Genomic DNA, 24,695 nt, shown 5'->3' on the forward strand with positions numbered 1-24,695 from the left:
TCAAAATATCACTTAAACATTTAACATCAGGAAAGATGGCAGAAGGCAGAAAGCTTATTGGTCTAGCAAAAGCAATTAGGGGAAGTTAGTCTACCAGATGCCAAAAACTAACTTCCTGCTAATTTAGGTAGTTAAAACAAAAAGGTGTCCTATTCGAGTGATAATGAGGTAACTTCATATAGAAAAAGGAATGCTCACAGGCTGCGTGAGAATAACCTGAGAGATTGGCAGAGCTTGCTTAGCATTCAGTTGGTAAGGGTGAAAGTATCCCTGACAGGACACAATTCCGACATAAGCAACTTTTGCAGTGCAAGCAACTTTTGCAGGTACAGGCACTGATTGACTGTGAAGCCTGTGTTAAAGGAATGTAAATACTGTAGAGCATATGTAGGTTAATTGTAAAGGATGACTATCATTTTTGACCAAATAAAAATGAAGGGTACACCAATTACAGAAAAATATAAATAGTATTGCAACATCGATTAGAGGGCAGGGTGTTTTCAAGGTCACATTATCTGGTGGCAAATGTTTAGAGGGCTTGTCAGTCATCCTTTCATAAGGTGACTGAAAAGTTTTAAGTGGAGATAATTGAAAGTAATGGCTCACACTAATGTTTTGATGTTACGTTCTGTTGAAAAATTTACTTTAGTTACATTTTTAATCTAATTGCTTGCCCTTGGAGAGTTACCTGCATCCTGTATTAGACATCACACTTCCTTGACCAGGCCACTTTTATCTATGTAGCAGTAAACACAGACACACAACCAAATGAAGTATAATGTCTCATCCCTTTGTTTTTACCCAGTTGAACTTTAGTGTTGTCATAATACTGTTCACTTCATAACATTAGATCATTTTTTGAACTTGACTGTACCTATTTGTTTTTATTTTCTTTGAATTTCCCATTTTTAAATTGTTTTTATAATTTTTAGATAAAACATAAAACCCTCAAATGCAGGGGTATGATGCATTTGAAAAAGAATTGATTTTACAGTATAAAGTTTCAGATACCAGATTGTCTTTATAAGAAATAAGCCTTTTTATTGGAAGGTAATCCAAACTGTTTTATTGTACCTGTATTTTGAATTTTCAGTTTGAATTGTGTAACTTAAAAATAAAAGTAAGCTGCAGTTATGTTTTTTATATTTTTCCAGTACAGTATTTTTCTTTGCCTAATCTTGTCATAACTATTTCTGTACAATTTCTGTTCTCATTTCCAAAACTGAATGGGTGACATTTACAGATGATTTTGATAGTAGACAGAGTTGATGCATTTTAATCTTTTTTATATATTTTTGACATATAGTGTTAAAGAGGATGCTATTTCATTTGACAGTACATGGACATTGTTTAGTGGAGATAATTTAAAAGTTTAGGGATGTTCTTATGAAGATTAATTATAGTTATCTTCATTTTATGCTAATTTTGTTTGGTCATTACAGATGGCCTCCAAGCAGGAAATTAAGTGAAGTGTAAGTGATGGAGAGGCTTTGCCCTTGTCCTTTTTATGCTAGTACCATATATGCTATCTAAGTAATTTGCTTGACTCAGAATGAGCTGTAACTTCACAGGATTTTCATACATAATCATATAGCATATTTCTCTCTATGATGCATGGAAACCCCCCCCCCCTCACTTTTATGCCATGCTATATCATAGAGACATAATGCTGTTTTTACTATGAAAGGGGCAAGAGGCAGGACTACTCCTCCATGAGGTGTGTAGTGTTCATTGGGTGCTCCCCTTTTCCCTTAATAAAGTACAGTATACTACAGTGCATGGAAGGAATCCATTGAAACCTTTTAGTTGTGGCTATTTTCAGTGTTTCACAAGACCCAGGGACTAGTTTTATTGTAATAAAAACTTAACAGGGTTTCATTTGTCATGATTGTATGAGAAATGAAAAGTTCAGGAGTATATGAATATTTTTATTTTAGTGGAAAACCAAATTTTATTGTAACCCATAATTTAGGTTCCTTACTAAGGAAGATTAGTTTTGGTAAATTTTTGAACTTGATATTTGCATATTGTTTTGCTTCCAATATCTTTGCTTTGTCTTTTTGGGCAGGTGGGTTTCCAGTGAACTGTACTTGTGAGGTTTTATATTTTTGAATTAAGGAGACTTGAAATGCATGGATGCCATAGCAAGGCAAATAGGTCCTAGTTTTTTAACATTGAGTTTAGTTCCTGGATATACCAATTGTAATGCAAATACAAGCGTAACAGGTAGTTATAAATATGATCAGTGAGGTACAGTAACATAATGAATACATGCTTTGATGCTAAAGAATGGTTGTTTTGCATTTATGGGAGGTTTTAAGGCATGGCATTCATTGCTGGATGAAAATGATGACAGGCTACAGTTCTAAGGTCTTGTAAGTCAAATAGTTTGATGAAGACTTCCCACTAACTGGACCCAATGGAGTTAAAGATATGTGGATGTCTTGGTTAAGCATGGGTGTTGAGGACTTGAGGCGTGGAAATTTCCCTCAGTAATTATTTTTGTATAATGTGTAATTGTGTGTTTTGGTTTGATATGGTTTATATCTTTTTTTTTTTTTTTTTCATATCAATACATTGTTCTTTCGTTGTTTAATGTTCACATTTATATTGATTCTGGAAAAAGTATTATATATATTTTTGCACACTGGCTGCATTTTCATACTAAACGGTTAAACCTTTACCTTGCAAGTTTAGCGTTATGGTAGATGTTTAAAAAACTCCTTCCACTTTTTTGCGTCTTTTCCAGTGCACTGAATAAAGGCCGTCTGAGAAAGTGTGTTTTTGCGCATCTTCTGTTGGCTCTGCTTATGGTGGTGAAGATGGTACCACATATTCTCGATCGACTTGATATATTTGTGTTGGAAATAGAAGAATTGGAAGTTCCAGAAGTAAGTAATAATCGAAAGATTTATTTTTTATGAAGTGATCTTTCTGTATAGCTAATGTACTAAGGCATTTCACTGTATGGCTTGATACTTGTATAAATATGCTGATAATGTATTTAGCTTTATTTTATTGTAAGTACTGTAATTTAGTTGCCAACTGTCAGGGTGTGAATAAATATATTAAACTCTTTAGCTCTTTAGTCCATGCTGTTGAAGTGGGGAGGTTTTTTTTTTTTATAAAAGTATTGTACAGAGAATCTCCTTTTGTATGACAGCCCTAAATACATTTAAAGAAGGGGGGTTGAGCTTGTTTCAGTGTTTGTGCCAAGGTTATAAATAAAAGTTTTTATGAAATAGCAAAAGAACTTAGGAGGCTGGCAGGAGACAGAAAGTGCTACAGTGTTGATAAGTCATTTATCAACAATTATTTTCCAAGGAAAATAGGTTAACTCCACTTTTGGTACGAGAAGGCTGTTTGAGTTCCTGGACAACAGCACTGCATTAGAATCTCAATAATTGTCCTTCATTGTCAGAACTGATAGTTTCTCTTAAAGTTATCAGACAAGTAGGATTTGGTATACATGGTTTTAGAAAAACTTATGATTCAGAATTTTAATGGTAACTTCATCTCCCACCTGATCCACTTTGGATAAGTCCTAAGCTGAGAATATCGGAGGAAGACTTTGGGAAGAGTCATTCAGTATACAAACCTCCTTATCTATGCAGTATTGCACAGTACTGTGGTGTTAACTTGAGCATAGAGTAATCATTGGATAATAATAGTAGTCTTAAAATTATAAGTCAATAGAGGGAGCTTCTTGCACACTACATTGTTATTGCTGCCTTGGGTAACCTACAAGGGAGTTACATCGATGTTATCTCTCATACTGTATTCAGTACCCTTTACCTCTCCATTTCTAGATGGGAAATAGCTTGTTGGCTATCCTCAGTTGTACAAATTACACATAATGAAGCAGTACATCTATTAGAGAGGAATAAACATTTGTTACCCTTGGACACCTTCCATTTTTCAAGTTCTTGACTGAGTTTTGCCAGGTTTTATTGAGTTAGTAATATTGTTTCTAATTATAATTCATCTTCTTTTTGCTGTAGACAGTGCTTCCATTAGTTTATTTTTTGTGCGGTGTGCATAACTTGCACTCTATAAATCACCTCTATATTGCTTAAAGTATCTAAAACAATGTAAAGGCTATCAAAATATGGTTGCTGTTAAACTTTTATTTATTGAATGCGTAAGAAAAACTCTGTACAGGTTGACCATTACTAATCCAGCATCACTGGGACCTGCAGGATGCCGGATTACAGAGTGGTTAGGTTAGAATACACTTAACCCAACTGTTAACTACTTCATCCTACCTTTAAAATACCCTGTAAGTTGGTTAATAAGGAAAAAAGAAACAACTGAAAATTAAGATAAATTTTAGTGAAGCACAAGAAAGTTCATAGCTGCTGCTTCCAAAGAAGAGCTGGAATTTGCAAATAAGCATATATACATGTCTTGAGGTGAAGGGTTGTCAGGATTCCCATCTTCTTCATCCTTGAATTTTTTAATATTTTATGCTACCTCGTTTGTATTTTTACTGTATTTTCTCATTTTTTTAATTTTTACAAACCATAAGATAAACGCAGTCAGGTGCATACTGTACATATGTGCACACACACAAGTAGCGCCAACAAACAGTAGTGGGAGGTTGGTGTGGTGACCCAGGAAATTTGAAATTGTGCTAGCCCAAATTAGAGCCAGATTAGTGATGAAACCAGATTAGTGATTACCAGATTAATGATGGTTGACCAACACATGTTCAGTCCTGATTTAGGCATCTGAATCATATTTTCACACACAGTACATTTCAACAGCAAAAGTGTAAGTTTCTTTTACTGAGCATCTAATGATGTAAAAGAGAAACTGTAAACATAGAATTCCTGCACATACAGTACAGAATAGTGTTTAAAGATAAAGTCTCTCTCTCTCTCTCTCTCTCTCTCTCTCTCTCAGATTTTACTAATGTAATTATAAGAGTAACATTTTTGGAGTTTCAGTACTTATGTAACTTTGAATGTAGTTGTACTGTAATGTGTTATTTTTATATTATAGATGGAGTATGCTTTTAAGTAACGCAGTGATATAAGTGTTTGTAACTGTCATACGTAAGGATTATACTTGTACTTTCAAGTCGTGGTCTTCAGTTACAACATTGTGAGTACAGTGGTAATATTAACTTGGGTAGGAAAGATTTTGCTCGGTATTAAGCTGAAATGTTTGTATTTTTCTTTGTTCTTGGTGTACTTGGGTTGCTCAACTTCAAAGTTCAACATTTTGGAACCTCTTGGAATCTTTTCAGCCCTATATATTCAGATTTGTCAGAGTAATTTATTTCTGATTTTTATAGAACAGTTATACAGTACTGGGTTTGTTACTATTTGCATAGCATATTAAGGGTAGAGAAATGATAAGAATATTAAGATCATGATTACAGAATGCACACTGGCTTAAGCTACAGTAATATTTTTCATGAACATGAATAATTTCTGTAAGTGATACCACCTGTGATGACAGGGTAACATTTTTCGTGAGCATGAATCATTTCTGTAAGTGATACCACCTGTGATGACATTATATAGGAACTGCATTGTTGGAATCTGAACTGCATTGTTGGAACCCTGTTAAGTGAGAGAAGCAGGTGAGGACATGAAAAAAAGCAGTGCTGTTACTAGCAAGCAGTTTGGAAGTCTATCCTACACTGTACCCTCTGTTATGAAAAGATCACACATATTTACTGTATTACAATATCCTGTTCAAGGAAAGTTTGCAGACAAGTTCTCCAAAATTAAGATGACTGCTTTAAACAGTAGATTAATAGTTGAATAGATTATGGTACTCTTCAGTGCTCCTCAAGGAATAATGCAGAACAGTGCATCAACCATATCTGGGGATGAATTTTTGTACAACTGAGGACCTGCTAGGTATGAACAATCCAGTAAGAATTACCAGTGGACAAAATTTTTAACTTTAGAACATATATTCAGTTTTGATTTCTTTTTTCAGAAAAATCCAGTCAAACTGGAATATTTTTCAAGAACTATTTTAAATTTTGAATACAGTACTATACTATCCTGCAGATTCTATCTTTTTTTTGCAGAGTGATTTTTTCATAAATAATCATTGTTATAGGACTGAACTTAGTACTTATCTCCATGAGCATGTTCAGTAACCTTCCCTTATTAGATTACCCTTAATTGGAAGTACGACATGGAGCAACTCATTTCATAAGTTAAAAAAGATTTTTACACACCCAGCAAATGAGCCGATTTGCTCAGACACTTTTGGTCAGAGTGGGTAGAAAGCAAAGATTTCTAGGTCAGGAACTATACAGTTGTTGTTCAACTTGTATGATGTACTTGGGAGAATTTAACAATGCACTTAAGAAATATTTTCAGAAATATCAGGAAGCTTTCTAGATGCCCACTCTGTTCTAGACTCAAAAGAAGTGCTGTTGAATCTTCAGTGGCACTGTTTCCGCATGGTTTCAGGGGGGCCACACCACTTCTTACAGCAAGTACTGTAGTGGAAACCTGGTCAAAGGTAGGCAGGAGATAGCATGTTGTCTGAAACTGAAGGCAGTTCTTGGCTCTGTAAACCTTCACTGTGCCAGTAGAAGGCAAGGTCATTGGAGCAATTGCCATATGTCTCCCATGGTAGCCAACCTCAGGAATCAGTGAGGAATGAGTTACAAACTTCTATGGCATCTGGCAGTGGAAATCTTAATTTGGGCAAAGGCCAGTGGTACCAGAACCATCCTAAGGTTCCCAGTTTGAAAGTAAAATAATTATGCTGACAGTCTGAACTGTAATTGGAATGATCAGTGGATCCAGGAGCTGGAAGGCTTTGTGGCAACTGTAGGGCATACTTCTAATGGACTGTTTGTAACCACCAACCACAAGCTTCAAGTTTCATGGTCAGTACAGTCAGACCCAGTGGCCTGGAAGCTAGACATGTTGCTGTTTGCTTGGGACAGCCTGAATATTTACTGTACAACATTCAGCTACGTCAGGTAGATGCTAGCTTAGGTCACGGTTTCCACAGAAACAAAGACGGTGCTAATTGCCTACTATGGCCAGAGCAGGACTACCTCCTTCAGCTTTTAGTGGATAATAGCAATAGCCACATGGAGCAGCCATACTTCATTTTACTTCAACCCAGGTAGCCTGCATCTTCATGCTTGAAAATTGAGATGGAGGCTTTTCAGAAGTGGCTGCCACTGTCATAGCCTGTACTTGCCAGCCCTTGGTCAGGAATCTATATAGTATCAGGTAAGAGGCCTGCTTCTCCTAAGTGATGAAAATTTTAACTCGTGGAAGCGATAGCTTCCAAGGACCTAAAAAGGGTCTTCCACCACTGAAAAGGTGCTACCTCATAGGTCATATGAAGTGAGATGTTTCCCTTTAGAATGAAAACTACCTTCTTACTTGCTAGCTTTTCTATCTCAGAGGCTCTTGAGTGAACTGTATGTCCTTTGTGGTAGTTATGCTGCCAGAGATTAATCTTCAGTGAGACTGTCTTTTGCTTGTGAATGTGGGCAAAAATCATACTGAGTGGTTAAGATCTCCCTTTGCTGTTCTGATCTTGACTTTGTATTATAGATTTTTTTTTTATGGAAGAGCCATCTCCACTACTTTTAAAATAAGACATGATATCTAAAAGTTAATGATTTTAAGAATTCTCTTGTCTGCAAACTAATAAACAAAGCATGTCTCATAGAATACTGGGTCCTCCTGGCTAAGGCAAGCTATCTTTTAGGCATATGTGGGGGTTTCTGAAGATGAGGCTAGTTAGGCAAAGAGTGACTGTTTGAGCTCTGGTCATCTCATCTTCTGTACCTATCAAGAGTATTGAGGCAGTGACTGTTTTAAATGTATAGAATGGAGCCACCATTCTGCATACCCAAAGTTTGACCTGAGAGGTGTTATGAAGATGAATGGGCTGTGTTCATTCAGAACATTTGCCATTATGTGACAAGTTTTGCCCACAGCAGTATTTGCAGTGCAAACCTCTCCTCTTTACCATCAAATAGGTTCATATTTATCCATCTTCAAAAGGCCTAGACATCAGGGGTTTTATAAACATCTAGTTGTTACTTAAATGGTTGGTTGATATCTGCTGCCTTTTTGACATTACCAATTACAAACTTTTTACTTTACTCCCTGGGTGTTCCATTGTTCACAATACCTAATTAGAAGAAGAGGATCGAGTTGCTTCCAGGACATTGGAGTACTGGTGCATGGGTAAATTGTCCAGCATGTTAGTCACAGATGAAATTAGCAGTTTTTTCTTGTGCACACACATGCGATTACGCACATGATTGCATTTATCATTTGGGTTGCCAAAAAAAATGAGAATGCAGTAAAAAAATGTTCATGAGAATAGCATAAAATCTGGTTCCATCACTGATCTGGCACTAATTTTTGCTAGTGCAATTTCAAATTTCCCATGTCACTGCACCAGCCTGCCACTACAGTTTGTTGGTGCTACCTGTGTGTGTACATATGTACCCTATGCACACGATTGCATTTTATCTTACGGGTTGTAAAAAGAAAAGTGAGACAATGCAGTAAAAATGTAAATGCGAGTATCATAAAATATAAAGAAGAAAATCATAAGTGTAATGACACGAAACAAAACTAAGCTGTAGGAAGTTCACCAATGCCTGTGAATTACTGCATGCTGTTACATGCCCTAGTTACTGACGTGACCTGGCGTCTTAAAGTTAAGGGAAGTCCCAAAAATGTGCAACAGAAAAAATACTCAAAATCCAGTAACAAGGGAGAGAAATAAAGACTCGTAAACATAGAACAAGGTTTACAGTATTATATGGAAGCACTTTATATATATTGGGAATGAAAAAATGTACTAATCAATCGTAATAATATAGAAACTTAATACCTAAACTTACCTAACTTGCCTAACTTAAATAGCAAGACAACAAATAGCAGTTAAAGTAAGAAGGTAAGTAAATCCCATCAAATGAAATATTACATACAAAAATCACAAATAAATCCAATAATAAATATATAAAATAAATACAGTATACTGGAGAGGCAGGTGCTGTGGATATTCACATAGTACTAGATAAGAAATGGACCCTTTGTCTGATTACGGTGAGGACAAAGTTAACGATAAGGTGCATTTTAAGAGCCACGCAACCTTGGATTTGGATGTGATGAGAGGCCTCGGCCAATCACAGGCTGAGTGGAATGGTGTCAGGCCTCGGCAAATCGCAGGCAGGGCAGAGTGGCATAAAGGGAATTTAACTACCATACCGATAGTTAACAGGCCGAAGATCAGTACAACAGGTAGTTTGATATTGTCAAATCGTAAACTGGCCAGAATATCATAATAGTGCGTACATACTGTGTATACAGGATAGTTTTTATCTTTTGAGTTGCAAAAATAAAAAATGAGATACTATAAAAATATAAATGAGAATACAGGCAGTCCCCGGTTATTGGCAGGGGTTCTGTTCCGACGGCATGACGATAAGTGAAAATCACCGATTTTCAGTGCTTATCGGCGCCTCTGTTAGGTATGTATCAGCGCCAATATCTGGGTATTGGTGCTGATAAGCAGAAATCGGTGCATATCAGCGCCGAAAATTGCAGATTTTTGTCGCTAGACAAATGCCGTAAAACCAGATCGCCGATAACTGAGCCCACCGATAACCGGGGACTGCTTGTAGTGTAAAATACAGTAAAAATATAAATGTTAATAGCGTAAAATATAAATTAAAAAGCATAAGCTGAACAGCATGACCCAAAACAAGCTATAGCAAATTCACTGACTCCAGCCAATGATTGTGCGTTCGTACATACCCTACACACGATTGCATTTATCTTTGGGTTGCAAAAGTAAAAAATCAGAAAATAAAGTAAAAATATTAATGAGAATAAAAAGTAAATAAAAAAAATCATATGCTGGCAACACAAACCAAAACAAGCTGTAGCATGTTCACTGAGGCCAGGGAATGAGTATGTGCATTCGTAAGTACCCCACACACATGAATGCGTTTATCTTTTGGGTTAGTAAAAATATAAGTGAGAATAGTGTAGAATATAAAAACCATAAGCGTAACAACAAAAACCAAAACAAGCTGTAACCAGTAAACCAACGCCAGTGAATGAGTGTGTGTATGTACGTACCTTATGCACATGATTGTGTTTGTCTTTTGGGTTGTAAAAGTAAAAATGAGAAATGCAGTAAAAATAGAAATGAGAATAACATAAAATATATAAAAAAAAAGGTTCCAAGATGAAGATATGAATCCTGACAGCCCTTCACCTCAAAGCAAGTAAATGTGCATAGTTGCAAATTTCGCTCTTCACTTTGGAAGCAGTAGTGATGAGTGTAAGTCAGAGGAATTACCTGTACCATTTATTTTGCCTTTGCTTCATTAAAATTTCACTTGATTTTCATTTAATATTTTTTTCCATATCAACCAACTTGTACTGATTTACAGGGTATTTTAAAGGTAGGATGAGGTGGTTAACTGTTGGGTTAAGTGTATTCTAACCTAACCACTTGGTAACCCTGCAGGTCCCAATGATGCCAAATTAGTGATGGTTGACCTGTATTTAGTATTTTTTTTTTTGAGTGTACAGTAACTGAATTTGTATATATGGGGTGTGACAACCATATATTTTTAGACAGGTGAAATATATCACATATAATTAAGGTATACTCTATTTCAAACCGTGAAAATAACTTTCCTGTTCATACAGAATGATCCAGATCTGATGCTGGCATTGGTTGTTTTTTTAATTTTCTGGATACAGAATGTCTCTACCCTTTTATAGCGTAATTTAATGCAGAGTTCTATACATTTTTGATGCCAACATAAAGTTACCCTTCAACTAATTAATTTAGAAATTGACTTGTCGTGATTCACTTGGTATACAGTATTACAAACTGAGTACATCAGCAGACAGATATGAATATTGTATCTGTTTTCTTTTTCCTCTCAGAAGTAGAGCTAAAGATGTTTCTCATATATTCTGAACAAATTATAGCTCCATTGTACAAGACAGCTAGACATTTATTGCTCTGTCTACTGTTATAACCAGTGTTTTCCAACCTAAACCTAAGGTTATCTCATTTGGGAAGCGTCAGCAATCATCCCCCCCCCTCCCCGTTAAATGAGGTTATCCTTACATATTGGGTGTCCTTGTCAGTGAAGAGTACTACAGTGACTTTTTTTAAGGGACCATTATTAAGATTAACACTTGTACCAGAAAGTGACAAACACCAGCCAACTGCAAAGATTTAATCTCCAAGTAAGGTAGTAGTTTGTATATATGAAATAGAATTTTTTTTTTTTTTTTTTTGCAAAGTGGGTCAGTGTAGGCTTTTAGTATACACAACTATTGCAAGTACCAGTTCCATCTAAGAGTAAGAGAATTTAATTCTTTTTTATATCTGGTAAACCTTTAATATCACTGGGATCTTCATTTGTCTGCTAGTTAGGAAATGGACCACCTCAACAAATTTTAAATCTTGTACAGAACATATGCAGTATGTGTGTATGCATGTGTATTTATTTATGTACAGATATGATTATATTATTTACATTTTTAATATACACATAATAGGTAAATAATACACTTACATACACACATACTGCATGTGTTATATACAAGATTTAAAATTTGTTCGAGGTGGTCCGCCTCCCTAACCAGCAGATGATGGTAATGAAGATCCCAGTGATATTTCTAGTATGAAACTCCTTTTAAATTTATTTATTTTTTAGTTTCCTATTTAATTTTATTATGGCTTCCATAACCTAGATGTTGTAACACTAGTTTTAGTAACCATAAATCAGTCAGTGTTAATGTTGTGCATACAGGCAGTCCCTGGGTTAAGTTGGGGGTTCCGTTCCTGAAACGTGATGAAAGCTGGAACACCGTTTTAAAAAATTAATAAAAGTGAGAAGTAAAGTGATGAAAGCCTTACCTTTAATCCTTTGGTTGTCTTGAAAACTTCCCAGTTGATTTACCTTGCTTTTGGTGAGATGTGCATCCATGATCTTGTAGAATTTCTTCCAAAAATGTACAAATATTCTTCTGTCACCCTAAGGCTGAAACGATGTAACCCAGAACAGATTTTGTGATGGATATATTTGAAAAGTGCTGTAAGCTGAGGCCAACGTAACCTGGGGACTGCTTGTATTTCATCCCTTGAGATTCTGATGATATTTTTTTTTAAATGTACACATAAATATTTTGACATAAGGTAGCATTGAGATGATGTCTGCAGGGTGTTAGAGATATTTTAACCTCGTTTCCCCCAAAGTTAGTGTTACTTAAAAGAAATTGTCGCTAAACCAGTTCTAAAGTAAGTATCATAGAAATTGTCTATTTTTCCTTATTTTTTATATACTGTTTACAAAACGTTAAATACAAGAGGAGTTTATTTCACATGTTTTATGCATCATGTAAAGGAAAAACTTAATTTATTTTAATAGCCAATTTATTCTAAATTTATTCCAGCCTCTGGTGTGGGAGTATGTTTGGTTGGGTGGGTCATTAGCCAGTTTCCTTGGTCTCACTGCCATCCGCAAAAACAGGATTCTCCTCCTGCAGGTAATGAAATACTGTAATCATAATATATATAAGTTGTATACTTAATATTAGTGCAAAAGTTTTCAGGACACTCCAGGTATTTTGAATAAAACCTATTAATTTTTTCAGCCTTTTTATATATCACAAAATCACATTATGCAATATACAATAAACTTCAAAGATCTGGGGTAAGCCAGGAATTGGTGTTTCTGCAAGGATCATTAAAAGGTTCTAATTGTTTCAAAGTTATATATACGCTACTTACCAAGTAATCACATAGCTATAGTTTCTAATTTACTGGCAGCTAGAATTTTGAAATTCACGGTAGCGCTGCTTTTGTTTTGGCTAGGCAAGTGACCCCCCTCCCACTTTCGGGGTAAGAGAGGAACCAGCTTAGCAAACAAGTCAGTATGTTTCTGCCGGCTGATGGCTGTGGTTACAGTGATTGGCAGCAGCGGTTTTTTGAAATTTCTCTTCTCAGTTGGTCTTGGATCATTGGTGAAGTATTAGATTTTTGGTAGCCTTTTTAGCATAATTAGTTAGTGTCAGGTTTTCTTTGAAGACTAGTATTACCGATTTTGACAATTATTTGGACTCATTGACTTGACTTGTTAGCATGTCCGACTCAGGCTCTCAAAGTATTAGGTATTGCAGTAAAGGCTGCAATATGAGACTGATTAAAGCCTGTTATGACCCTCATACTATCTGTTCTTCTTGCAGGGGTCAAATATGTTCCCGTGAATTGACCTGTAATGAGTGTCTCTCTTGGGATCCCAAAATGTGGAAGACCTTGAACAGTCATTTGACAAAATTGAACACGGATAAAAAGAGAAAAGCAGCGGCTAGGGCTAGTAGTAAGAAGACTTTAGGTAGTCAGAGGTTAATAATCTAGATCTGGATACTCATAATGCACTAACATCATCCACAGAAAACTTAATTGACAAAAATAACCATAATAAAAAAAGGAAAGTAATTGACAGAACTTCCCCTAAGGGTAAAAAACCTAACATTCCGTTCACAGATCAATCTATCAAAACCCCATTCTCGCCCATTAATCTGAAACAGATTACATTAACTGCATCACAAGTGGAAATCCATAGTGTTCCACAATCCAAGACAAATACAAATAACGATTCCCCAAATATGGATAAATCAACCAACTCTTCTGTACTCTCATCACCAAAATCAACGAAGAAACCTTCAATTAAACATCCCACTGAAGAATCAGAAACCCATAAAATTCATCAAATCACAGCCACATCAAATCAACCCTCAACAAGACCAAAGAATAATAATAATAATAAACTGAAAAATTCCGATCAAAATTTTATACCAGCACATCAGAGATCCAATACACCTATACCAGAAATTCCTAACAAAAATATTTCAACATCCAATAACGGAAACAATTGGGACCCAGAGATCAGAACCATTCCTTCAACACTCAGAACATGATTTATTTTGCGGATGTCAAGAGTGTTTCATCATAACATAGAATCGTTTACCTAACAAAAATGAAAATATTACCCGAAATTTCATAAATAACTTTACTAGGTTCTGAAAATGCCCTTTACCATTCCATAAGGATGGCGAACTATGCTCGGAATCCTTAAAACAAAAAAAACATGATCAACTCAAATAGATTTACTAATAAGGAAATATGAAGAAGAACCAATCAATGCATAAAATATTCATCAATCAAACTAGCTAAAAAAGAAACTAGCTACAAAGAAACCACAGAGTAACACAAACTCCCTTAAAATGTTACGGGATATAGCTAAATCAACAATTAATTTACAAAATCTAATGCCAATCCTACCAAACAATGACCAATAAAATATTCAATGGAACATAATGGATTTTCTACTCGGCTTCGGCTAGGTGAAATCCAGAGAGTACTAAAGGAACATATGTCATATTTGTTTCACCATATTTCATATTTGTTTCACCATATTTCATACTTGTTTACACTACTCGTGGCTTAACTCAGACTAGCCTATACATAACGACTCAATCCTGGGCATAGGCCAAACAAGTGTAACACACCGGCCTAGGTTAATAAAATTTAAATCAGATGATCACCTTGTCCAAAATATCCAACGGGAAATTCATCAATTAATTACAAACGGCCATCAAGTTCATATTTGTTGGATCCCAGCCCATGTAGGCATTGAGGGTAATGAGAAAGCAGATAAAGCTGCTAAGTTGGCTTGTACAATCCCCCCAACTACTACGAAAGCTCCCATATCAGACTGGCTAACATCAGTTAAACCTTTAATTTATAGGGATTGGCAAAATGATTGATCAAATACACCCCCTCAAAACAAACTAAGACAAATTAAGAATGAAGTTAAAAAGTGGCATTCTTCTACCCCAAAAAGAAAGAATTAATGAAGTAATTTTTAACTAGACTCAGAATAGACATTCAAGACTCACATGGTCATCTGATGTCAACTCCAGCACACAAACCAATAACTTGTGAAAGATGTAACAACCCAATAACAATCAAACATATCTTGATTGACTGTCCCAGATGGCAACATGAAAGAAATACTTATTTACAAAATAAATCAGTAAAGGATATTCTAGCTGGAGGTAATAACATTTCAATTAATAATATCATTCTCTTCTTAAACAAAATCAAATTAATAGATAAAATGTAATTTCCTCCCCTTTTTTTCCCTCCCTTTTTTTCTTTCTCTAAATTTTTTGTATTTTAATTTTTCCCTTTTTTATTATTTATTTATTTAATTTTTTATGTACTCTTCCCCCTTTTTTCCAGCCCAAGAAGAACCCTAAAAGAGTTCAGAGGTCTGGTTAAACAAATCATTTATAACTAACTAATTAATTTGATTGGGTACATTTAGGTAATCAGTAGTAATAAGTGTAAATCATTATTGCAGGTTTACTTCATGCTCATCAATCTTTTCTCAACGGTGCCGGTCCTTCTGGCTTCCATGATTTATTTTTCTGATTTTTACGAATATTGTACCGAAGATGAACCACAAGATTTACCCCTTTGGCAGGTAGGTAAAATATTTAGGTATAATTAATTCTTATTTATACATTTATTACTAAGTTACATACCTTGAAGAATAGAGGTGTAGTGTTTCCTGTACAAGAGTTTATTACAGATGGCATTGCAAACCCTGTATTGATGTGCGCTTGTCGCTGATGTTCTGTGTTGGCAGTGAGTCTCCTACCTTTCATATATTAATTTAAATTAGAAATGATAACTTAAAGTACTTAGTCTTTGAAATCTTGGGAGCATATTGATATTATCTATATGTTAGAAATGCATGAATTTTATAAATTTGGCTGAGAATATCACACTGAGTCATTAAATCTCAAACTGCTTGGTTCATAAAGTGTTTCTTTCCCTATAAAATACTTATACTAGTTCTGTACTGTATCTGGTTAGTTCTTTCCTTCCGTATCTCCATGACTCAGTCTTTCACTCTCAAAAAAAGTCTTTTGCTTCCTCCTGTTTTTCTTTATATAAAAAGAATTAGAGGAGGATGTACGTCTTATATATTTCCTTTAACGCTTGAAAAGACGTGCAACATATGACCAAAAGAACAATTTCAGTATAGCAAGTTTCAGGCTGCTCTAGTAGTCACATTAATGTAACAAGCTTGTTATTACAGACAACAAAAACATGTAACAGGCATGCTACCTGTACTACAGCGATATAACAAGGATGTAGCCATACACAGCTGTTTTATGAAGCACATTACTTCGGACTGAAGTGTAATAAGCAGGTTATTTTAGAATGGACAAATGTTAAAACCTTTGTTAATGCAAGAAACATTATGTGACAAGCATATTAACAAAAGGGAAAATACAGCATTTCTAATATGGTAGCCAATATTGCCAGTAGTCTTCCATATGAAAGTACTTTGGAAAAGTATTAGTAATTGTAAATTTATGGTTTAAAGATTGCATTTTTGTCTACCTTAATGCTGAGTATTTACATTTTAAGTGTGCTTTTGTAATTTTTATGGCAGTAATTTTTATTAGAAACAGAATATGATTTTCAAGTGTCCTGGGTAAACATGAATTTTTTTTTTTTTTTTTTTTTGTAACATGGACTGTGAATTTTATTGTCTTGCTTTTAGTACCACACCTGAAAAAATGTTCCAGTTCCAGATCATAAATCAACTAAGGGCTTAAGATATGATATGATGGTTCTCTAGAAGAATTCTTGACCTTTTCCAAATTTTTAATCTGCCACATTTAGTTTGTGAATCTGCTACCAACACAATACAAGTAGCGGCTCTAATCCCTAACATCTGTTTACACTGCAATCGAATGTTATTTTTATATATTCAGCTGTATTTTAGCCTTCACAATTTCATAAAAATTTATTTCTATCCAAAACAAAAAATTTTGAATAAAGTATATTTCTACTTAATTACTCATATGTATCTATTTATCAGATGCTTAATTCATAGAAAAAAATATCAGAGCCTGATAAGTGACACATATGTCAGATAGTCAGTCAGCTCAGATGTCACGAGGTTGTTTTGTGGGTGACAGGCCTGTCTTGTATATTGCAGTTTCATTTCATATTTGTTTACATTCTTGATAGGATATTGAGGCAAATTTAAACAAAATATTTTTTATAGGTAAAATTAATGATGGTGTTTTTAAGAATGGCGAGATTAGCGATGTGGGCAAGATTAATGAAATAATAAACAGTTCCCAGCTATATATTCAGTAAACTTTTAATTCCTGTAAATTTTTCTCATTAATTGACTTGAATTTCACAAATAAAAATAACTGTTCTTTGTGACCAGCATGAGGTTATTTCCCATTGTCTGAACATTCTAAAATGGTTTTCTTCTAATTCACTTATGTAATTTCCTTTTCTTAATTGACTGGACTTCTTAATAATAATTTGATTATAAAATTAGTGATATTTTATGCAAAATGTATTAATTTGATAACAAAAGTAACTTTTGTCAGCAACTATTCTTTCTTGTATATTATACTTGGTGAAAACCATTCGTTAAAGATCTACCAGTAATGTATACAGTACAAGAATAACAACAGTTATATTATACTTGGCAAAAACCATTCATTAAAGATCTGTCAATGAATATATACAGTACAAGAATAACAGTAATATAAAGAAAGAGCAAAACTATATAGGTAAGCATGAGGTTATTTTAAAATGCCTGCTGTGGCTAAGCTCTTTCCATTGATGGTAGACAATGCACAGGTATTCGCCGATAAAATACAAACTTTAAAATGACCATACAGTAATAAAATAACCAATTTGGTGAGATTGAAATATTAGGGAGTTTCAGCCGACAACAAGCATTTTGCAGTAAAATACTTTGTATTTTTACTGTGAAATTTATGCCTAGGTTAAATATTTCTCTGGCAAGTTTTGATTGCTATCCTAGAGAATGGTCAATTGATAGATAAAACGTCATACAATTACAATAATGCAAGAGTAATAAGCTAAGGCTGAACAGAAAGTTGCCAGGAATTTTTCAATAAGAGGCATTCTTCAGAGTGGTGAAATTAGTGTTTTAATGATAAACTCCATGCTTGTAAAGTGGTTTTAGTCCCAACATAAAGAAGGTATTGGTATTACTGGGAAGTTGCTTATCAAGCATGCCATAAAATTTTGTTTTGAAGCCTGAATGGTTGCATTAATGCAACTATTCATGCTTGGTTCTACCTTTAAGAACACAGCAATATGCATGTGGAATAAGTAGTTAAATTTCAGTTTTTAATGTCAGTTTCTGTAGTCTGGCAATAGCCAGGTCCCAAGGTTGCCTGATTAAAGAGGCCCACCAGTTATGAGTGCACCCCCACTCAAAGCAAGTTGACATTATTACACTTCGGATGCTCTTTCTTGGTATGTTTTTTATTAATTCCATTGCAGTTCAGTTGATGTAGCCAAAATCAAGTTAATTTTATCATAATCAGATATAATTTGGAAGTAAATTAATGGTGCCCCAAAAGAAAGCATAAATTATAAATGTCTGTTTTTATAAAAGCTGTCTATTGTTGTACATTACTGTAGTTAGCTGATAATAGTGCTCTTTAAACGGAAGGAGAAAGTTTCAAGTCATCTCGTGTGTACAGTATATTTTTGGTGCAGCTATTGATTTTGGCCGTGATAGTATCTTCATCTGGTTAATTTTACACAAGAACAAAAATTTGGAGAAATTTTGTTCTGGTTAACAGGAAAGGCAGTATTAGATATAAAACACTAAGAGGTGATGTAATATTTTTGGGTGTTATCCATGGCTGCTGCTTCAAAGTGCCCTAGCTTCCTGTGCCCAGTGAACCAGTTATACAGTGCTTTAGTAACACTGATACACTTTGTAGATAAAATATCAAATTGTGAACTGTTCATAGTTTTGTAGTTTTGTTTGGGTATTAGCTATGTTGCCAAACTTTGGCAGCTTATGTATTAAGTAAATGCTGTTGGGCATTTTTTCCTGAGTCAATATGGTAAGTTTCTTCCTTGCAACAAACATATACATTTTATTTCATGTATTTGTTAAATAATTGGTTGGAGGAGAAAACTGACTTATTCTTCCCAAGTTATTTTCTGTCTATCTTGCTTGATGACCATAGTTTATGTCTAGTCAGCACAAAGAATAACTATGTTAACACACATTTGAGCCAAATACAGTGTCACAGTAGAGTAGTAAGGAATACATTCAGGTTTGAATATATGAGTGGGTTACATTTCCAGCAAGACCATTATATATTGCTAAAAATCATAAATTCAGTACCTGTAGTGTGTAATATGTATGAAAGTGATAGGGTAACACTATAGCTCACCCACTGTTGGCCTTTATTAATTTTTTTTTCCCAAGGTATGATTGAATATTCTATATATTAACATTATGTATCTAACAAAACAAATATCTTAGTAAGTGCAGTAATGCCTCACAGATTTTGCATTTCTGGGGGAAAATCCCTGATAGACTAGCCAGTTCACCATATTAGCCAAGAATTTCTTAGAATTAGCGAGACCACTAAGATTTGCGTCCTTAGGAAGTTTAGAACACCTAAAAGTTGTAAAGCATCAAAGGTACTTTAGATATATTTGATGGCATAATGTTTAAGATTCACCTCTGTCAGCAGGGAATAATAATATTCTAGCCTGTTACTCTGATGAACTCTAAATTGCTTAGTTTTGTATTTTGTAGGGAGTATATTTTCATCAATGTTGGTATTAATTCTTATTCCAAGTCCTTATATGAAAGAAAATTTTCAAAATTGTTAATTTTCCACATATGAATTTTCATCTACAGTATACTGTAGTTCTTGGTTAAAATCTAGGTACTGCAAAGGACATTCCTTAATATGTCTTAAAAGTATGTGAAGAGAATCGAAACTAATGAAACTCTTAATCTTACAATTCTTGAAAAACTCAAACTTTAGCTTAATGTTGCACATTTGAAGATTCATTTAGAACTCAATGTAATGAGAGTTGGTATTTTTTTGTACAAAAAATATAAATGAAATTTTATAATATTCTATTGTTTGAAATGAATCTTACAGATTGTTAAAGTTAGCTTATATCTTCATGCCACTGTGTGCCACTGTTATTCAAAGTAAAACAAAATAATGCTTGGCTACCCGCTAGGACTGTCTCTGTAATCACCTGTTTCCCACCAGGTGGCATTGGAATGTTTCGTTCTTGTCAGAATTCTTCATGTCAGAATTCTTCATGCCGTTTCCTTATAGAGACTGTGTGAATTGGTGTTAGTAATAATTTTGATAATTTCTGGCTAATTTTCTCCTGTACGGTATTGTGCTTGTTTTCTGTTTTTGCATTATGTCATCTACAACAAACAGAGATGAAAGCATAAAGCTGTATAGGAAAGAGTTTGTAGAAACTGAATGTTTCTGTTGTGCATGATGCCCACAGTGTTAGCCTAGCTGTTGAGGCACAAGTATGGTTTTCTTGTTGTGAAGATAATGAGTGATCTGATGAGAGGATGAAAATTTTTGAAGTATCGGGAGATGCCAGAGGCTGGTAGATTATGTAGACAATGAGTTAGTCTTTTCCATATGTCTTACGGTGTTGCTGCTCCTCCTCCATTAGCGTACCTGATATCCTAGGTTAATTCCTCTATCACTCCTTCTCCGACTTCTTTTGCTCCCTGTGTGGTTCAGGAGAAAAATAATGGATAATTGAGAAATATTCCTTTATGGGTAGAAATATGACTATATATATTAGGGCGAGGTTGGCCCCCCCCCCCATAGTGATTGGCTTTTTTCGGTTTCCCCACGCGAGAGAGAAGGTGCTGAAGCCTTGGTGTTCGTCTGTAGCCCGCCCTCTGGACTGTCCTGAGTTCGTTGGTCTTCTCCACGGACAAGGAACTGTGGCGTGTCTTAGTACCAAGGTCTGTGTCCTTCGCTGCCTCTCTCAACTGTCTTCCGGTTCAAATTCAATGCATTTTCTAAAGGAGTTATTTGGTAGTTTAGCGCTTGCTTTCACTGGCTCACATATCATCCGTTTTGGAGAGAGTGATAGTAGTTTCTGAGCTGCCCGTCAGTTCTCGTATCATAGGCTGCACTAATTGGTAAGGTACTTTGGCCTAATTGACTTTGCTATTTCATTCTTAGCACTACAGCTCGATTTCTGAAAGAGTAATACATGCCGTATATTTTCGTGTATAAGATGACCTTTAGATAAGATGAGGTAAAAAATTATGACAAATTTTCATGAATTTATCTCATATCTGTAGTATAAGACAACTGCTAAATTACAAAACTGTGTATAGGCTAGCATTTGCAACAACAGGTATCTTATGAAATATTGGTTATGTAAAGATGATGATATTACAAATGTTGTTTTACTTACTGTATCCTTAGAAATTCAAAATACCATATATACTTGCGTATCATGTTACTTTTGAAGACCTAATTTTGAAGCTAATTTTAAGGGGGTCGCATCATACACGAAATATAAAATTAGCATAAAATACAAACATAATGAATATACGTCTTTTCCATGATCTTTCAACAAGATATGCTTTACTTCACTGTATCCAGTAATATTGTATGTATTTGCATATTATATGTATTCGCATATTACAAATTTTATTATAAAATACAAACATAGTGATCATGCACCATTTGCATTGTTTAGGTTTTTGTGAAAGTGGACAATACCTTCCGGGAATTTTTGTTTTGGCATCAATTCAATTTCTGTTTAAATATAACCATGGGAGAAGGTTTCATCCCATTTGCCATACATGTTAAAACAACAGTAAAATGTGTTCTTTCATGCCCAGTAGTTCTGATTAAAATACTTTGCTCTCCAATATTGTTTAAGGTTGAGTTTGATGGCATATCTAAGTTTAGGAGTTTAGTCCCTGTTCCCGATGCACGATAATTTATAGCCTTTAGCGCTTGAACATTGTTTTCTCAGTTTCAGCTACAACTTGCAGCTTAAATTTAGCAGTATATTTCCTTGTGATCTTTTCTCCATAGCGAATAAGGGTATAATGTGAAATGTACATTAATCCTATTCTACTTTACGTCATTTTAACATTAACTACAGTAATTGTTTACTATTGTACGATGGTTGAAACGCAAGCAAAACAGCTGTTATCTGATTCGGTTGTTCGTAGCCATGACCTAGACTGTGTTCATAACAAAACAGTTGTTTCATGTTTGGTTGTTTATGGCTGTACTTGTTTATTCAATGAGTATAACGTAACTAACGATACTTTTATTATTCGCTTTTACTTTGGAGTTAGCTCATAGTAATCTTGTCTCTCAAAAAAGGAACTCGCATGATACACAATAAAATAATTTTTTATGGGTGAAAATTTGGGGGTCACACGATGCGTGAGATTGCGCATTAACGAGTGTCAAGTATATACGGTAAACGAAATGACAAAGTCCATTCTGTATCATGTTTTTCCTACACACGTTGCCTAAAAGGGAAACCATTGTTTTGTTTGTTTCATCGTCAGTCATAAGCAGCCCCTAACAACAGTACGATAAATTATGATAATTATTGTACATAATTATCATTCGTATGACTGAATTGTTCTAAACAGTTACAAACAGCCTGAATTTTTAATGAAAAATGAATATTATGTTATCCTAAATGTTATTATTACTGTAATTACACTACATTACCAAAAGATAAAGGTTGCTGTGAGCACATGGTGCACATTGGTGTATAGAAGTGCACCTTCATGTGTGAAGGTTGTAGTTGCCTTTGGTTTTGGACTGTTGGTTATGGGCTTTCGACTCGGGCACAAGAGTCACTAGTACTTTAGGAGACGGTCCTTTTTTTCCTTGTAAGGTCCTCTGACAGGTCTAGCTACGAGGGCCTTACACCCGGTTATGGTTTCAACATCTGGTGACAGTACATACCAGTAAGGATCACACAAGAGGCAGTAATGTTTAGAAGCTTTTTTTCCCTTCATTGAAAACCTTTGAGTTTGCTTGGATGAGCATTGTTTCTCTGGCTGAACTAACCCACCATCCTCATTCAATGTGAAAGTCAACTAACTTTAACAGTAGGTAAGATTCATTCCAAATAATGAAAATTTTAATGATAAAATTAATTATTCAGATACTTACTTACTGTTAGAGTGGGAATCCACCTAGTCTCCCCCACATCTTAGTGGGTGGTCATGAAGTATTTTGACAAAAACGTCAACATTCCAGCGCCACCTGGTGGGAAACAAGTGATTACAGGGACAGTCCTGGCGGGTTAGCAAAGCGTTATTTTGTTTAATTTTGAATGCTGATTGCATCTAATGGCGAGAAGGTGTAAGCTAACTTTAACAGTAGGTAAGTATCCAAATAATTAATTTCATCAGGAAAATTTTCATTGTACATTAGTACAGAAAATTACAACAAAATTTAACATAGTAACAAGACCTTGTAATTGTTACTTTGTACTTTTCTCGAACAGCATCACCTCTGTGTTCTATACTGCTATACATATACATTATAAATACAGTATGCAAAGTTTATGGATAGCAGATATATTACTGAAAATAGGAAATACTGAAAAGAGGTATTTATCAGTTAGTATGGTACAAAAGGTGTACTATTATAATATCTTTTTACCCATGATTCTATGCCTTCAGTAGCTCTCAGAACATTTAAATTTAATTTTTATACTTACATTTTTAAATTAAATTCGGTTGCCCTTTGACCTAAATGTTACATTTTTAAATTAAATTCAGTTGCCCTTTGACCTAAATGGAAGTTTGGCACCAGGCTTGTAACAAAAGTAAAATATTGGGAGCATTCAAAGTCCATGTATAAAGCTGTGTAACAAACTTTACTGTAGGGCCCTTGCATAGCTACATGATCTAAGCACATCCCACAATAGGTATTACTGTATATAATATGTACTGTAAATTATATGTAGAATATTTATACTGAAGTACTGTACCCAAAGTGTAAATGAAACAGTTGTTGTACATTACTCATGTTCTGGATACATAAAGGCAGATGAGTTTGCACACATTTTTTTTACTGTACTAACTTCACAAGTACGATGATGAAAGGGTAAATGGCACTCTTTTGGCCGTACTTGATCCATCATGTCCCTTCTTTTACTTTTTCTCTTAATTTTAGCCCCAATAACTGTAATAGCACAACACAAGCAAGGTGTGTGTGTATTGGGGTATTGAAGGGAAGATCATTGAAGGCTTTAAATCACTGCCTGGTTTAGGCCCTGGTTCTCATATATTCCTAGCATTTTTGTAGACTTCACTCTCTGCCACTTGTCTTTATAATACTCTTCAAGTAAGATTAAAATAATTATACCAATTTGTTGCTCCTTTCTCTTATGTAGGTAGTTATCTTGTATTCTTATTCTTGTTTTGTGCTCTTGTAAAGTATTTTAGATTATATATTTTCTCTTATTATAATACAATAATGTAAGAGGGTGTGAAAAGAAAATGCAGAAAGACATATAGTTAGGGTCCATAGGGATGCTGCAAAAATTTTAGTACAGTAACATTTAGTATGCCATAAATAGCATGTTGTAGAGGGTACCCTGCTGTGGGGATCTTTCCCAATCTATTGTTGAAAGTTAATGAATAACAGTAATTCACTTGCTACTCAACTAGACTTAAAATGATTAGCTGAGCTACAGTTAGTAATTATTTTGTAAACCTTGGTTGATACATTGGAATTTCAATTTTTTTTTACAAA

At 34.7% G+C, this 24,695-nt stretch overlaps 1 protein-coding gene across 3 annotated transcripts in view; it reads left to right on the top strand.

Moving 5' to 3' along the window:
- The window catches only part of jagn (jagunal), a 50,439-nt gene that overhangs the window by 22,736 nt on the left and 3,008 nt on the right, over positions 1 to 24,695 (top strand). For all 3 annotated transcript variants that reach the window (XR_010852083.1, XM_067098605.1, XM_067098606.1), the window contains 4 exons: positions 1,443 to 1,472; positions 2,750 to 2,891; positions 12,447 to 12,539; positions 15,422 to 15,544. Coding sequence is in view for 2 of the 3 variants with exons in the window: in XM_067098605.1 (XP_066954706.1) it covers positions 1,443 to 1,472; positions 2,750 to 2,891; positions 12,447 to 12,539; positions 15,422 to 15,544 (388 nt within the window). In the remaining variant the exon portion in view is untranslated. The remainder of the gene's footprint in view (positions 1 to 1,442; positions 1,473 to 2,749; positions 2,892 to 12,446; positions 12,540 to 15,421; positions 15,545 to 24,695) is intronic.

Source organism: Macrobrachium rosenbergii, chromosome 55, assembly GCF_040412425.1.
Source record: "Macrobrachium rosenbergii isolate ZJJX-2024 chromosome 55, ASM4041242v1, whole genome shotgun sequence".
NCBI classification, from domain to species: Eukaryota; Metazoa; Arthropoda; class Malacostraca; order Decapoda; family Palaemonidae; genus Macrobrachium; species Macrobrachium rosenbergii.